Source organism: Ceratocystis lukuohia, assembly GCF_044167205.1.
Source record: "Ceratocystis lukuohia strain C4212 chromosome Unknown Supercontig2_pilon, whole genome shotgun sequence".
NCBI classification, from domain to species: domain Eukaryota; kingdom Fungi; phylum Ascomycota; class Sordariomycetes; order Microascales; family Ceratocystidaceae; genus Ceratocystis; species Ceratocystis lukuohia.
In genome coordinates this window covers 1,193,020-1,208,432 of record NW_027263521.1, presented here as the reverse complement: position 1 = coordinate 1,208,432, position 15,413 = coordinate 1,193,020, and the positions used below count along the sequence as shown (strand labels likewise).

The following is a 15,413-nucleotide window of genomic DNA, read 5'->3' as shown; positions in this document are numbered from 1 at the left end:
CAGACATGAACACGTTCCCTCGGCGTGTGAAGACGACACAAACATACAGTCCTGGGCACGCGGACACACAGACATGCAGACAACGATTTTATAAAGACAAACATGCACATAAGTCTTAGGTTGCAAGCAGGCTGCTTCAACTAGCTTCCTAGTATGACAAAGACCCAAAGTTCGCAATGTCTCCTATGCAGCCTCTGGCCCACTCATGGCCACCTCACTCCCCCTCCGTTCCATTCTGCTGGGTCTCTATGTTACCTCCTCTTTTCTACTCGCCGTGTACACATGCAAATGCTACGCGCGTAGGAGGCAGTGGTGGGTGACTCGACCTGATGCGGGTTGGCGGGTGGCTTTGCCGCCCATAGAAGAAGGGGGGGCATTGCATCGCCTTGACCCAACCCAACCTATCACAATCTAACCTAACCCAGCTTGAGTTCAGCCCAGTTCAGCCCTTGTAACCTATATATATATACACTTTGTGCTGTGAAGAAGCCGATATTTTGATTAGTCTAGCCTCAGATGAATGAATGTCTGTTTTGTGGAAGGCAAAGAAGAGGGGGAAAGAAAAAAAAAAAAAAAAAAGAAAGAAGACGACAGACTTTAACCAAAGGCGAGACGAAGTACAAGGCGTTGGTCGCATGGGAATCTATGAATCATACTACCCGAGATCGAGAGACAGAGACAGAGACAGGCGAGGACAAGATATAGTGAGTCAGTCAGTAGTGGCAAGTAGTATGGGGATAGTCCAGGATAGGGCTTGGCAGAACACACACAACAGAGCTAGAGTAGGACACGGAAATGGCACGGAATTATGCTTTTGGGAGCCAGCGGCAAAAGATACGGAATACGAGCTAACAGAGGCAACGCCCATCATCAGCAGGAGGTCTGCGCAGAGTGTAGAGCACACGGCCCACGGCACACGGCCCACGGCCCGCGACACACGGCACACATCACACACGGGCAAGTCGCTGGGGCAACCTCATCAATAACGGTTGCCATGCACTGGAGCAAAGGACGCTTTATCGTTAACCCTCTTTCTAGGAATACAACGTGCGTGCTTCTTACTATTGCAGAGCGGTACACCGCTACCGCTACCGCTACCGGATCTTCTGCCTTTCTACTGATTGGATCTGCAAAGGTTTGTCCAGTTGCCTGGTCCAGCTTGGTTCTAGGGCTTCATTTGCAGGGCGCAAGATACGGAGGGAACAAGTATGCATCTGCCTATCTGTGTATCTATGTATGTACGTACGTACTGTACTGTACGTATGTATCATTGCATATCCTCGGATGTCCTAAAAGCAAATCTCTAACAGGCCGAGTCCGAGTAGGCTGGACCAGTTGGGTTGAGCCAAGTTTACTTGAGTTGGGTTGGGCCGTCGTTTTCCTGCAGTGCATGTCTGAGGGGAGTGGGACACGATGTGCTATCTATTCTACCCCAAGCCACCTATCCATGGTGTTTGTTACAGAAGTGAGTGAGTGGGCTACGGACAATATTACAATGTCCCATGGTCTGGCCACCCAGGCTGTAGTCCGCAGCTTGGTCAGGCCATTCTCCGCCTCCTCCTTCCACCTTTCCTCCACATATTTTTCTTTGACACTGAGAGCCTGAGGTATCGGCGATACAGAGAATGTGAGACCTGTGGGCTTGATACCGTCCAGTTGGGAGATTGGGAGCAGCCACGTCTGAGGTCTCACGGGGAGCTGGAAAGCTGGAAAGCAGAAAAGCAGAAAAGCAGAAAAGGGGGCTTAGGCATAGGGAAAGGAGGGATGCAAAAGGCACAGGTCGAGAGAGGGGGAGAGAGGGGGAGAGAGGGAAGATCTTTGTTGCTTCCCCGGCATTCGCCGCGACTAGTATGGAGATGCAAACGAGCAGAAAGTCCCGGCTTGGGAGATTAAGAAAAGCGCAAAGAAAAAGCCCAGAAACGAGTCTAGAATCAGAAGCAAGACAAGGACCAGCACGGGCGTTAGCACCGTATCTAGCTTTGGAGTCATATCACCAAGCCTAGACCCAAGCCCAGACTCAACCCCAAACGGCCTCGTTCACTCGGACTGGAGATTGGCTTGTTTGTTTTGTTGTCTTAGTACCAACAAGCCAACGAGCCAGCAGGCCAGCAAGCCAGCAATTCTCATCAGTCACACCACCACGTCCGGCTCGCGCAGAAAGATGCAAATCATCCATGTTAGCCATTCACATTGACGAGTTTCTGTCTTTGCTTTTGCTGCGTGCGTGCGTCGAAAAGCCCTGTTTTGGGGCCAGGCTCTCAAAAGCAAAGGTAGAGCAGATCTTCGTGCCGATTACCTCTCTGGGCCGCGCTTGCCTGCTATCTCTCTTGGACTCATGGGCCTTGTTTTTGACAAAAGCTCCTCCTTGCTGCGATATTTGTCACTTGTCTTCTTGTCTCTGCTTGGGTCCTTTTATCTCTTGCCTGTCCATTGCCCGTCTCACCCCTCACGCCCCTCCTTTCTCACACACTCTCCCCCTCCCCAGCCTCATACACACGCATACACAGAATAGATGGACACCGAGGTGAGTCGGAATTCTCTTCCAGGCTCTCTGTCTCTGTCTGTCTCTGTCTTTCTCTGAGATTGACTTCGATCGTGTCCGCAAACCCCAGCCCTGGCCCCGGCCCTGGTCCCGGCCCTAGCCCAGTCTAGTGATGTGCAACACACAGAAGTACACATGAGCACAAGTATACAGGTACAGACAGACATTAACGCCACAGTCCAGACGAGAAATCCACCGACAGGAGAGGATAGGGAGAGAGGGGGAGAGAGGGAGGGAGAGAGAGAGAGAGAGAAGGAGAACAAGAGGAAGGAAAGCCCAACATAATGGCACGTATGTAATGTACGGTACATGCCAAGTACAAAATGTTAACAACATTCAATAGTGCATCCGTGTTGGGCTTAGTGTTACGGCGCTGTTGTTTTGTGTGGCATGTGGTTGGACAAGGGCCTTTGATGTACTACGCCTGCGCATGGGCCTATGAACAGGCCTATAGTACGGGCAGAACGGGGAAGGGGGGGGGGGAGACAATAGGGAAGTTAAAGGGAGCAAGCAAGGGAAGTGACAAGTCACCAAACACAAAATTGATGCTTTTTTTGAATACGACGTTTAAACAACTAAAACCTGCTTTCTTCTTCACTTCCTCGTCTTGGGGTTTTTAGTGTCTTCAAAATATGCTGTTGATGTTGGCCACCGGCCGCCAACTGCGCACACAGGTAATGAATTAAAAAAGATGATGTCTTCCTTGCATCTAAGGTGTCGATGGCCCTGGCTGAACAAGGAAATGACGGTGTTGGCACTTGGAAGTCGCAAACAAACCAGAGGCTAGAAAAAAGGAAATAACCCCAAAATAGTAGATTGAAGCACGAAGAAGAAGAAGAAAAAAAAAAAAGCAAACCAAACAAGACAAAAATGCGGATCCTGACAGGCAAGCACCACACCTTTTTTTTTTTTTCTCGCTGAGTAACCCTTTTTTGCTTTTGTCTGTCTCACCTCACCAGCCAAACCTTGTCTTGAATCAAACTTCTTGCACCTCTTTTTTTTTTTCCTTCTCCCCAAGTCGCCTTTTTCTCCTCGCGGTCTAGAACGACGTTCGTTAGGTTTACTATGCCCCACAATTCTGCTTTCCATTGGGGGCAATGAAAGAGGGGGCAGGAAGAACAGGAAGGCAGGAAAGTGGTCAGGAAGCAGGAGGAAGGAAGGAAGGATGGACGGATGGACGCAACAACCCATCTTATGTGGGTTTTTTTTTCCCTCCTTCGTTTGCTCTTGCCTTGTTGTTCTTGGTGGAGACGGTCTACTTCACATTTGATACTAGATGCTGGACCAGACCAGGGGATGCTAAGAAAACAAGCGGACAAAGATGGGATGGCCGGGATCTCTATGCATATATTCCTGATGCGTGCGTGCGTACGTGCGTAAGAGTTGGACTAGGGAGCTGGCTGCTAAGTGGCCGCTTGCTCGACTTTCTTGGCTGTGTGGGAGGTGCAGGTGCAGATTCATCGATAGAGTAGATTGCTGCATGCAGCCAGCATGCAAGCACGGCGATGGCAATAATAGCTCGATGGATCTGAGGATGGGTCCAGCACGGAAGCTGCGCAGATGGCCAGTACATATATACGTGGGCTGGGCTATATATTTGCCTAGTATAGCCTATGTGCTACATACCACTGGACAGAAGGTACATATGTAGGTGGCCGGGGGGGCAGATCATAGATCAACGAAAGCGCATAACTAACGTCAGCCCCGCCGCAGAGTTCTCCTTTCTTGTAGCGTGAAACCATGGGCTCTAGCCGACATTCTAGCTTGCTAGTTACGGGAAGAGAAATAGCCAGGAGAAAGAGAAAGAGAAATAAAAGCAAGTTGCGCTGGCAAAGTATGGTCTTGTGTATACCCGTTGGGGTGGTACCAGGTCCTTCGTCCGCACTTGCTATATGGGGAAGGTACGGAAGTTAAGGGAGGTGCAGCTTAGTAAGGAGGGGAAAAGGAAAAAAATATGTTAGAATGGCTTGCCTAGTTTGGATTGGATTGGCTTGGCTCTGAACATGTGAAGGTGCAGGTGGGGTGCAACAATAAACAAGTATCCGGGATGTAAATACACGCAAGTACATCTGTGTGCATGTGTTGAGCCAGCCTTTTGTCTCCTTCCTCCTCCTCTCTTCTTGTTGCCCTACCCGGCCGGGCTTTTCTTCTGTTCAAAAAGCGGGTCCTTTTTTTTTTTTTTTTTTTTTTTTTTTTCCATTTATTCAATTTTTCTTTTCGTCCCCTCCCTCCGGAGTATAATCCCTCCAGGCACTCTTTGGTTCTTATTTTTTTTTCTTCCCTTTCTCTTCTGTCTGCCTCTCCGTCCTGCAGCGTTGTTTGCAATTCCAAGGAGGTCCAAGAAAAAGGAAATCCCGGACCAGATAATGCAGAGCACCTGGAGAGGAAAGCGTAAAACACTCGTCTATGGCAAACCGCACTTCCTTGAGAAGCAACATGTGCATACAAGGCACATACAACTACATATGATGCTGCTTATGTTCCATGGCTGGTTACGGGATGGGTACCTATTTGTTAACTCAACACGGTAATGATGTGTACACGGTCACAACCAACTTATGTTTGTTTCCCCTCTTGCCTGGCTCTCCGTTTCAACTTCGAGAGTGTGTGTTTTAGACCCAGATGAAGATGCAAGCAGAGGGAGCCTTCCCATATATACACATACATTCATATACATTACATATGCATGGCTTGCAGAAGCGTGTGAGGCTGAAGAGCAATAATGACAAAAAAAGGATTCATTGCAACATCGAAACGTAAGAGAAAGACAATGAGAGCCACATGCCCAGACCAGGAGAGATGAATACGGAGCGCTTGTGAGGGAAAGAAATAAAAGAGGTGGTATATCTTCCGAAGGCTAGGTTATCAAGGGTGAACTTGGTGAAGCCCAAGGGGGGGCAGGCGAACACAAAGGAGCATGAACGACGTCACTGGGCTTACAGGACCCTGAGGTACGCTTAGAGAGACGTTAGCAGCGCCACACTATAGCGCACCAACGCCTCGTTATAGGGAGCTAACGCCACATATGCCAAACTTTGAAAGGAGAATCAGTCAACCAACAGGTTAGCCTAGCCACAAGTTGATACCCCTGGATAATCGCTGCTCACTCGCCCATTTTTCTCGCCCTCATTCAATTCAGCTCATTGAAAAGTCCCGCACGATCAAGACAAGGGCTCAATTCACAATTTGACGCCAATAGAGACTAGGAAAGAAAGGGCATCAAGATCCGGAGGGAATAGCAAGGCCCTACGATCTACAAACTCTGAGATTATAGTCCAAGACTAGACTACCAGGGCTTGATGGCCAATTCAATGGCGTCGGGCTACAAGACCCCAAGGGCCAAGCGGAGATGAAAGGGACAGGAGGAGAGATCGACAGAAAATGGCGTAGTTGTTGGTTTAGGCGTGTTAGAGCATCAGGACAGAGAAGAGAAAAAACAAGACGAGTACAAGGGACGGGGAAGAACGGGGGACGAGGGGGTGGGCGAGAAAGAGATACTTGCAAGACTGAAGAGCTTAAGAGACAAGCGAGAGGAGATGAACCCTTCAAAGTTCTCCCCAGAAAATCTTTTTCCTCCTTCTCTCCTCTAGTTTTATGAAGAAGGGCAAAAAGCAAGAAAAAGGGTCTTTGTTCTCGGGGCCTTGTTGGACAAAGACAAAGAAAGGCAGCCCATTCATGCAGGCGCACGGATTTGCACACCAAGGCACATCTGTAGCTTCCCCCCCCCTTGTCTGTCTCTTGTCCTTGGTCTACTTGCCTCGCTTGCTGCTTGCCTTGGAGATATGATTTGCACTGCATGGCCTTGCTTTGGGTGAAAACAGTCAAGAATACATAGATACGTAACATGTATAGCAGGTATACAGCCTGCGCACTAGCGTTGGGCGTTTGGAGGGCATGTGTATGTGTGGTGGACTGTATGTCTACATGTACATGTGCTGCTTGCTCTAGGAAGATTCTCGTCCCATCCCAAGGGCTATGATTCGGAGCTAGGCCACTATGGGCCAAGTTGAAATGAAGTGGTTCGTAAGAAAAGGAAAGCCACATCGACAGTGACAGGCTACTACCCTGTCGAGCGAGGAGGGCCTAAAGCTATACTTAATAGGCTAGGCTGCTTCAAGGGTCCAAGGCAAAGAGAAACAGTCCAGTTGAGGAGAGAAAAGGGAAATGCAAGACAAGACAGGCGGACAGACAGGCAGGGAAAATGGAAAAAGACGCAGCTGCGCTTTTGCACATGACGAAAGCCTCCAGAAATGCCATGTCAGGGTCTGTCTGTCGGATGCCTGGCTGTCGACTTGCTTATCCTTCCATCCTGGTCTACTTGCAAAGGAAAGGACACATAGTTGCAGATACCAGCCCATATCCTCTCTGTCCACAGCAGATGTGTGAGAGCCCAGGCTTTGCTGCTTAAGCCCACCAATCTTGCCCTTCTAACCCCAAGCACAAACGGGCAGGAGGGGAAACTCGCTCCCCACAAATTCGCAACTACTAGATCTGAAGCATCGGCTGGGGAGAGGAAGAGGGAAGGAAGAGATGGACAGAGCCGGGCCTAAGAAGGAAGGAGGGGGAGGGGGAGATGAGGAGGGGAGGGGAGCTAACAGGCAAGTATCTACAACATGGTACGTAGCCACACAGGCATGTGCCCAAGTACCCACAACTGTACTTTTTGGTACTTATCTGCAGCTACGTGAAAATATAAGCCTCGGTTGACTTGATATTGCAACAAAGCATAGGCAGGGCAGGGCAGGGCAGGGCAAGAAGATGGCCCTAAATGGCATGGAGATAGCAAGGGAACATGGGCACGGCACATCTTATTGGAGAGCGCAACGAAAGGGAGTGGTCAAGTGGACAAGAGAAGACGAGGATAAAAACACACAGACGCAGACAGAAACGCAGCTGCACGACGCAAGGCGTAGGTCGCCAAGTGCACATACAACTAACCTTCAGGCCGACTTGAAACTCTCCCATGCAAAGATGGGATGGGAAGTGCAATGCAGGTTAGCCAGCACCAAGCAGAGAAGGCGGAAGAAGGCCTTGCTTGAGCAAGTTAGGCAAGCGATGCAAAGGGGGTTGAGGGCTCGCTGGCTCCGTCTCTTTTGTTATAGTCGATACTGCACTGGCATCCTTGACATGACAACTATCGCAGAAGCTCGCAGTTCGCTGTTCCCTCACTCGTTCTGTCCGTCCTCTCCTCTGCCCTCCTCCCTTCTCCACTCCTCCTCCTCTCCTCCTCCTCTTCCTCCACTCCTCCAGCTTTGAGCTTGAGCCTCGATCAAGGTTCTGATGTCACATTAAAAACCCTGTCTGTTATCTAACCCAGTCCATTTCTGTCTTGGTCTACGTCCCTGTCTCCTCGCCTCCATCTCTATCTTCATTTCCGTGCCCATCTGTCTTTATCCTGCTGCCCGGCCGGAGCTGGGCTTCCTTGTCTTGGTTTCAGGCTTGCTGGACTTCTTTTTGTCTTTAGCCTGGCTTGTAGGCTTGTTTGATCCTGGGCCGAGCCGGAGCTGGGGGGGGGGGGATAGATAAAAGAAGGGGGGTGAGCGATGGTGATTGTGTACCCACAACATGGTACGGTGCGCATTATGGCATTATGTGTGCGCCAATCCCAGCCTTGTTACATACAATAATAACCAACACCACGACCACGGCCCCTTCCCTCACCCTCTACCCTCCCTAATAGGCTCTTTTTTGTCCTCGGTTCACTTCTTATTCTTCTCTTTTCCGTGCTTTTCCTGAAACAACATCGGGAGCAAAGCTTGCCGGTCCCAAGTGGGTCAGTTTTGTCGTTTTTCGCTTCTTTGTGGGAGAATCAGAATTTGTTCATATCCGCCACCGCCACTTTGCGAAATCGATGGTCAAATAGCTAGAATTAAAGAGACACAAGAGGGAAGGAGGGGAGGGGAGAGGGGAAGTGAGTCCGAGACCGAGAGACCGAGAGAAAGAAGGATGGAAAACAACCGGCGTGACGCGGACATGGAGAGGACAGGACACCACTACAAGAGGATATAAAATTCTATAAAAAGGGGGGGGGAGAGGCAGGGTCTCCGCAGTACACCTTATTAGAAAAGGGAACATCTCTAGTATACAGAGCATGTAATTTCAACAAGACTTCCAAGGGCTGTAAGGTCGCCCTGGCTGGGTGAGAGATGCCAGGCCGGGCTCGTTTTCCTTTCCCGATGGACGATGCAACAGAGGGAAAAAGCAAACCCCCCCCCCCCCCTCCCCACCCCCAAGTGAAAAAAAAAAAAAAAAAAAAAAAAAAAAAAGAAACAAAAAAAAGAAACACAAAACCCCCAAGCAAGTCGTAATAGTGCAAATAAGTGGCCTAAGAAAAATCCACAAGGCCTTCTCGTCAACAAAGACAATGAATCCCGCCTGAAAGACAGGCAGGCAAGCCACACTCATCGCCTAGAAAGCAAAGAAAAAGACAAGAACCCATCCCTCCTCCCCTCCATCTCCTGCTCTCCCCCCTCTCTTCCCCTCCCCCTCTCTTCACTTCATCATTCCCCTCCCCCTCCCCCTCCCCTCTTCAAAACCAAACGAACCAACCAAGCCTAAACAACTAGGCTAAATCAAGCAGAAATCCATCTGCCCACTGTTGCGTTTCAGCTTTCAGCTGGTCGGTGTGGGTTTTGTTATCCTAGTATGCTCGCGGCCATTGGACTGGAATGCGAGGGCGAGGGCGAGGACAAGGCCAAGGCCAAGGCCAAGGCTTATTATACCAGCTAACCCAACCAACCAGCCAACCAGCAGGCGTCCCCACGGGCACTATGGCACAGGAGAGGAAAAAGAAGCGAGAAAGAGCAAACAGAAGGTAGCTAGCAAAGAAGCGACAGTGCAATGTGATGTGATGTGTGACATGACATAGGAAACAAAAGACAGAACTCGCCAAGTCCCGAGATTTACACATTGTCCTCAACCACCCTCCACACATTGTTCCCAGTCCTCTCCTGGCGGTCTCGCCCCTTCACCAGCCCTGCCCCCTCACCCCTCACTTCGCTGACTGACTGACTGACTGACTGACCGACCGACCGACCAACCAACTAGTATTGCCCCTCTTCTTTGTCGTGTTGACCCATCCATATCCGTGTCTTGGGAGCCTGACCTTGACCTTGTTTCCCAGGTTCTGTTCCCAGCTCCTTAACTGTAAGGCATTACGGAGAAAAGAGAGAAAAGGAACAAACGACGACCAAGAATTTTGACAGCCTTCGCAAGTTGGCCGTTCCTATTGTTGATAATATTACTTCTAAAGTAGATGAATAAAACGAGACCTAAAAAAAAAAAAAAACAAAGCCCCACCACCAGAATTTACGCCACCGAGATACTTGATATTCCGATATCAGAGAGCAAGAAAACCCAAAATAGACAAAGAAAAGAAAACAAAAGATAGGCATATCTATATCTGGCTTTGCCATCCTTTTGTCGCTGGTGTTTGTGTTCGTTGCGTATATCAAATCATCATTTCCCTCTAGGACCAAGACTCATGATGGTTCCTCAGGGAGCGGAGAACTGGGAATAATAACAAGGAAAAGGCGGGAATAAAGAGGATAAACAGGGGAATAGCAAATATTTCATCTCTAGAAAAAAAAAAGGGTAATAAAAAGTCCCCCAAAAACAAGACAACCACAAATAACGCCCAAACAACAACGCCCCTCAAAGGGCTCTCTCTCTATCTGTTTCCCAAAAGGGAGGAAATGGGGGGGGGGGGGTCTTCTCTTCCCTAGAACCAAAAATTCAAAAAGTTGTGTCATTGACAACCACTCAAAGGCAAGCATTGCGTTGCGTTGGGAAGAGAAAGGAAGAGGAGGGAACTAAGTTTTCAGCTTTGTCCAAGACTGCGTGAAAACTTGCACCTATTGCTGTATGTGGTTTTTTTTTTCTTTTTTCCATTCGGTTCCCCTTCTCACTTTAAGTGGCTGTACTCCTAAAGTCAGGAGGAAAAAAAAAAAAAAAAAGTGAATCAGAAAAAAAAGAGAAAAATTCGGAGACACGATGCCTGTCTACATGGTAGGCTAAGCCAGGACGTTCTCCTCTTCCCTCCTCATCCTTCTCCTCCTACATGTTTTCTTCTCTCGGCCTGTCTGCATGTCTTCCCTGTCTTTGTGATCTTCTCCAATTTCTCAAGGAGAAAAGATGAAAAAAATGAAAAAAAAAAATGATGAGGAATCAGGAAGCCCCATCACTATAACCAGCAACCCCATGCTGTCAATTTAACAACGACTCCATGCCACGAGGCACCTTACTCGGTGAAATAGTATCGCCTGGTGTGCTCACTTGCTTGCTAAAATCGCTCCCCGTCGTAGCGGATGATCCTGCTGACGCAGAAGCCGCTGCTGCTGCCGCGGCTGTCGATGGCGTCAAGCATTTATATGGTTTGTTCGAGCCGTTTTCGCTCATTTTGAATGGAGGGTCGGGGATTACAGGAATCTCCGGCGGTGGCATAGGCTGCACCTTGAACGTAGGACCATACTTCTTTGCCCGTTTCTTGCCTGACTCGTCTTTGCTGCCCATTGTGATAGAGGCTTCTGGGGTGTGGCAATCAAGATCGGATGGAGCTTCGGATTCGGATTCAGATTCGTAGGCGTCGCAAGCTGCAGAGGACTTGTCCGGGGATAGACCACTACCAAAATTGGACACCGGAGAAGAAACAAGGTCGCAGAGACTCGTGGGTGATTCGGGTGTGTATGTTGGCTCGGGGGTCTTGGACAGTGCAATGGCAGACAACGGGGGGCTGGACTGAGTCTGCAATTGAGTCTGGGGCGACGGAGGAGTAATCGTAACGGGGCGCGGGAGCTTGAATTCGGAAAAGGCTTTGCGGCTAAGTGCAGAAGATTTCGTGACGGTCGTAACAAAGGTCGTGATAGTGGAATCCTTGGATCGAGTAACAACACCTGGCTTGGGTTTGGACGATGTCGATCTACTGGAGGATGCGGCGACGGCAGCTGCCTTGGTCTTGGCTGCACGGTGCTTGATGCTGCGACGTCGAGAGGGGGCGGAAGAAGAGGTTGAGTCGCAAGGTAAAATAGAGTCGACGTCGGGGTCAGACTTCTTTTTTGAAGACGAGACAGCAGGAACAACAAGAGATGCTTTGGTGGAGGAAAACTCCAACTTGGATTGTTTGTGTGTAGAACGAGTAGATTGCTTCCTAATAATAGTAGCAGGGGCAGCAGAAGTAGAGGCAGAGGGAATAGAAGTAGAAGTAGAGGTAGAAGTAGGAGTAGGAGTAGAAGGAGAGTTAGAGTTAGCGTTAAAGGTAGAGGTAGAGGTAGAGGTAGAGGTAGAGGTAGAGGTAGAGGTAGAAATAGAAGTAGAGGAAGGTGCAGATGTAAGCGCAAATTCAGATGGTGATGAAACAGCGGAATCTAGTTGGGAAGATTCGGCGGCGGGCTCTTCGCTTATAACATTTCTCTGAGACGAAGCGACAAAGGAGCTTTTCTTTTTTCTTGTAGCCTTGGGTTTTGCTCTCGGTTGCGGCTGAAAGCTTCCAGCTGAAGTCATGGATCTAGTTCCAGCGGCAACAGCAGCAGCAGAAGCAGTGGCAGCAGCATAACAGGTAACTGTCTTGTTATCAGAAGCGCTACTAGTAGTTTTCGATGGTCTGGGGGTGTGACTAGCGCTGATGCTACTATTACTATTGCTGTAAATGGAAATCTTACCGTTGATCAATTGGTTGTTATAATCAGAATTGGTAGTGTCATCAGCAAAACTTTGTCCGCCAGGGACCCCATCCCCATCAAGACAAGCACCAGTATTAGTAACAGCAGCGGTAGTGGGAATTGGAATGGGAATGACAGTGACAGCGGTAGTAGCAGAAGCCTTAGCTGTCAAAACGGCCTCAATTCCATCATCACCACCAGAGCTTAATTTCACCCCCCTGAGACGGTGTACAATTAGGCCTTCTTCACTTGCATCTGCGGCCCCATCTCTGCTATGGTCATGGCCCTCTAGCTCTTCCTTTTTGACAGCTTTCTGCTGCAGCAACCGCGACTCCTGTGCAGCACAATCGCTTTCAACAGCTATTGCTGCTACAGGAGTCAACGCGGTCGAAGAAAAACCGGATTGGCCAGATGATTTGACTTCGGCCGCTTCTATGGCTATGGCTTCTTTTGGTGCTCCTGCTGTCTTCTTTGCATTGGAAGCAGGCGCCACGCATCCCAGCTTGCTGTCCAGAGTGCATTCGGTTTTTATTTGCGCTTTGTCTTCGTTGCTTGCTTTGGCCTTGCCCTTGCCTTTTTTCTGTGCAGTACCGTTAAGGGCCACCTCCAGCCTGCTACAGCGAAGTGCCTCTTGGTCTGCCGCTGTGGGTATTATTGTAGAGCTACCATTTGTAGCCCATGCGCGGTACTCGTCCCAGCGAGGCAGAGAAAGCAGTGTTGCCACGTCGTCGCACTTGGCCTTAACCACGAGGTCCCAGCAGTCACGAAATTCGGCCGTCTGCGGCTCAGGCTCTAGATTAATCCAGGCCGTGAAGCCATCGCGACGATCGCGCGTCACAGCACACAGTTCTCTCACAAGCCGTTTAAGGCCTGGAATCTTCATTGTGGTGCCCACCACAATCACTGCATCAGGCCGAGCCCGGAGATCAGCCAAAGAAACTGCGCCAATCGCTTCTTCATCTGGATTGCCCTCATTATACAGCACAATTCGCGGTCTGAGTTTCCCCACGCCTTGGCTTCGCTTTCTTGCAAAGTTCATGCGCACAAGCTCCTCCTCCAAACACTGAGCGCACTCAGGCGGGATGGGACCGTCAAATAATTCACTCTGAAGTTCGCCTAAAAACCCGCATTTGGAACATGTCATATGCCGCACACTGCCATGCAGCTGAATCGTCCTAGGCCATGGACCTTTTTGGTTCAAAGGCACATTACTCGCCAGAGGCTCGAGTCCCGTATCAATACAGTCGATATTTTGAGTATACAATCGCAGCAGACGACCCTCCTCGGCTAGTGAAGCAAGCATGTGATGAAAGGGTGTGGGCTTAGCTTCTTTGACCATGTCTGAAAGCTTGCGCACCATGGCGTGAAACGATTCGGTCATGTTGTTGTCCTTGTAGACACTGGCGTCAAAAAGCTGCTTGCCTGAAACCTTGAGTTTGTGCTCGCTCTTGAGAGTCTTAAACAAACCATGTCCGGAACGAAAGTCCGGAATTCCCGCTGAGACTGAGATTCCGGCACCAGCAATTACTACAATCTTTTTCTTTTTGCGTAGTGCATTCATAAGCGTCTCGAGATGTTCAGCCCCAGGATTAGGCACGCCATCTTCTGCTGCAGGTTTGCAGACTTCATCTAGATCGAGATACTCGGTGGTGCGAAGCTTGGGTCCCTTTGTAGTGGTGGTCTTGGCGGTGGCGGGCTTCGTGGAGGAGATTGATTCTGGAGTTTTGGTCGCAGCAATCTTGTCTGTTCCTGTTGTGGCAACAGGCCTCTTTGGCTCTGATGCTTTTATCGTCGTGGAAGCCTTTGTAGATTTAGACCGAGTTGGCACATTTTTCGCAGCAGTAGCTGACGCGTCTTTGGCGGACCTGGGCGCGTTTCGGCGCATATCGTCAGACTCGGGAGTAATATTGAGCTTTCGTCGTTTAGCAGTGGATGTCTGGGGCCTGGAATCCGGCAACGCGGTCCTGGGGCGTTTTGTTGACTTTAGCGAGGTGGGGGATGAGGGTGGCGCTTTCAATAATATTTTCCAAGTGTTTTCAGATTTCGTGTGAATGAGGGACTGTGGTAGTGATTTTGAAATTGTAGTCTGTGTCTGAGCCTGGGTCCGAGTGTCTTGGCTGGGTGTTTTCGATGGTGCAGACGCGATTTTCAATTTTATAGTGGTTGCGCGTTTGACCTGAGTGTTACTTTTATTGTCGATAGTATCCTTTAGTGTTGGTGAGGGTGGGCAACGCTGCAAAAACCCAGATGTGGACGGTGGAGGAGGTGAAGGGGATTCACCAATGCCTGAGAGAGGTGAAGAAGACCTAAAGTGGCTACTGCAGTATTGCGAATTTGTAGAAGAGAAGTTTGAAGCCACAGGAGGGTTGGTCGGGATGGTGGATTCGAGCAGGCTTGTGCTTGTGCTTGTGCTTGAGACTATGGGTATGGGAGAGGTCGGAATTCTGGGAAAATCAATCTCCATTGTTGTGGTGGCGTAAGGGTTGCAACACAGGGTGTGAACAACAACAAAGGAAAAAAAAGCAGCCGAGACCCAAGAGGGAGGAGGTTGGAAGCGAGAGGGCTTGGGCTAGCCTTGTCCCATAAAAGAGAGAAGTAGAAAGGAGACTATGTGAATATATTTAAGAGCCACTCCAGGATTTTTAGATCAAGGCTATGAGAAGACTGGAGGGAAACCGTTTCAAGAGGGCTGTTCCCAAAAATAGGGTTTCTAGAAGAAACGGAGAACGAGAGGCCAGGGCTATATTTTGTTAGAGAGGCGAGGGGGGGGGGGGGGAAACGACGTTCAATCACAGTTCATGGTGCTATGAGCAACAAAAAAGGGGGGGAAGGCTTCTCAATATAATATCACAGGTAGGGACGCAGGGCTAGAGAAAAGATAGATGACAATGGCGGATGCTGAGCGAAGAAAACACCAGCCTAATAGCCAAAAGCTTCAGATGCACACAGATTGTTGGGTTCTTAGCTAGGGGGACCCGAAGAAGCAAAGCAAAAGCAAGGCCCAAATCATTAGCGAAAATGCGAGTATTCACGGGTTTGCATCTGCCTGTGGCTATCACAGCCCAAGGGTTATTGAAGTCTGCGGATAGAATGAAGCCAGGCAAAAACAGGTGGTAATAGTGGGAGCCTTGCTTGACGTTTGGAATGGAGGAAAAAAAAAAAGAAATTAAAAAGAAAAAAGAAATGTGGGATTGTATTAGCATCGAGCGACAGAG

The 15,413-nt window shown here is 49.4% G+C and overlaps 1 protein-coding gene across 1 annotated transcript; it reads right to left on the bottom strand.

The window, feature by feature from the left end:
• Positions 1 to 10,747: 10,747 nt before the first annotated feature.
• On the bottom strand, positions 10,748 to 14,662 carry HOO65_020305 (putative NAD-dependent deacetylase; the record flags this gene model as incomplete). The annotated part of the gene is made up of 1 exon (XM_071000034.1): positions 10,748 to 14,662. One exon carries the CDS (start codon positions 14,660 to 14,662, stop codon positions 10,748 to 10,750), a length of 3,915 nt encoding a protein of 1,304 aa, XP_070860943.1.
• Between the last annotated feature and the right edge of the window lie 751 nt (positions 14,663 to 15,413).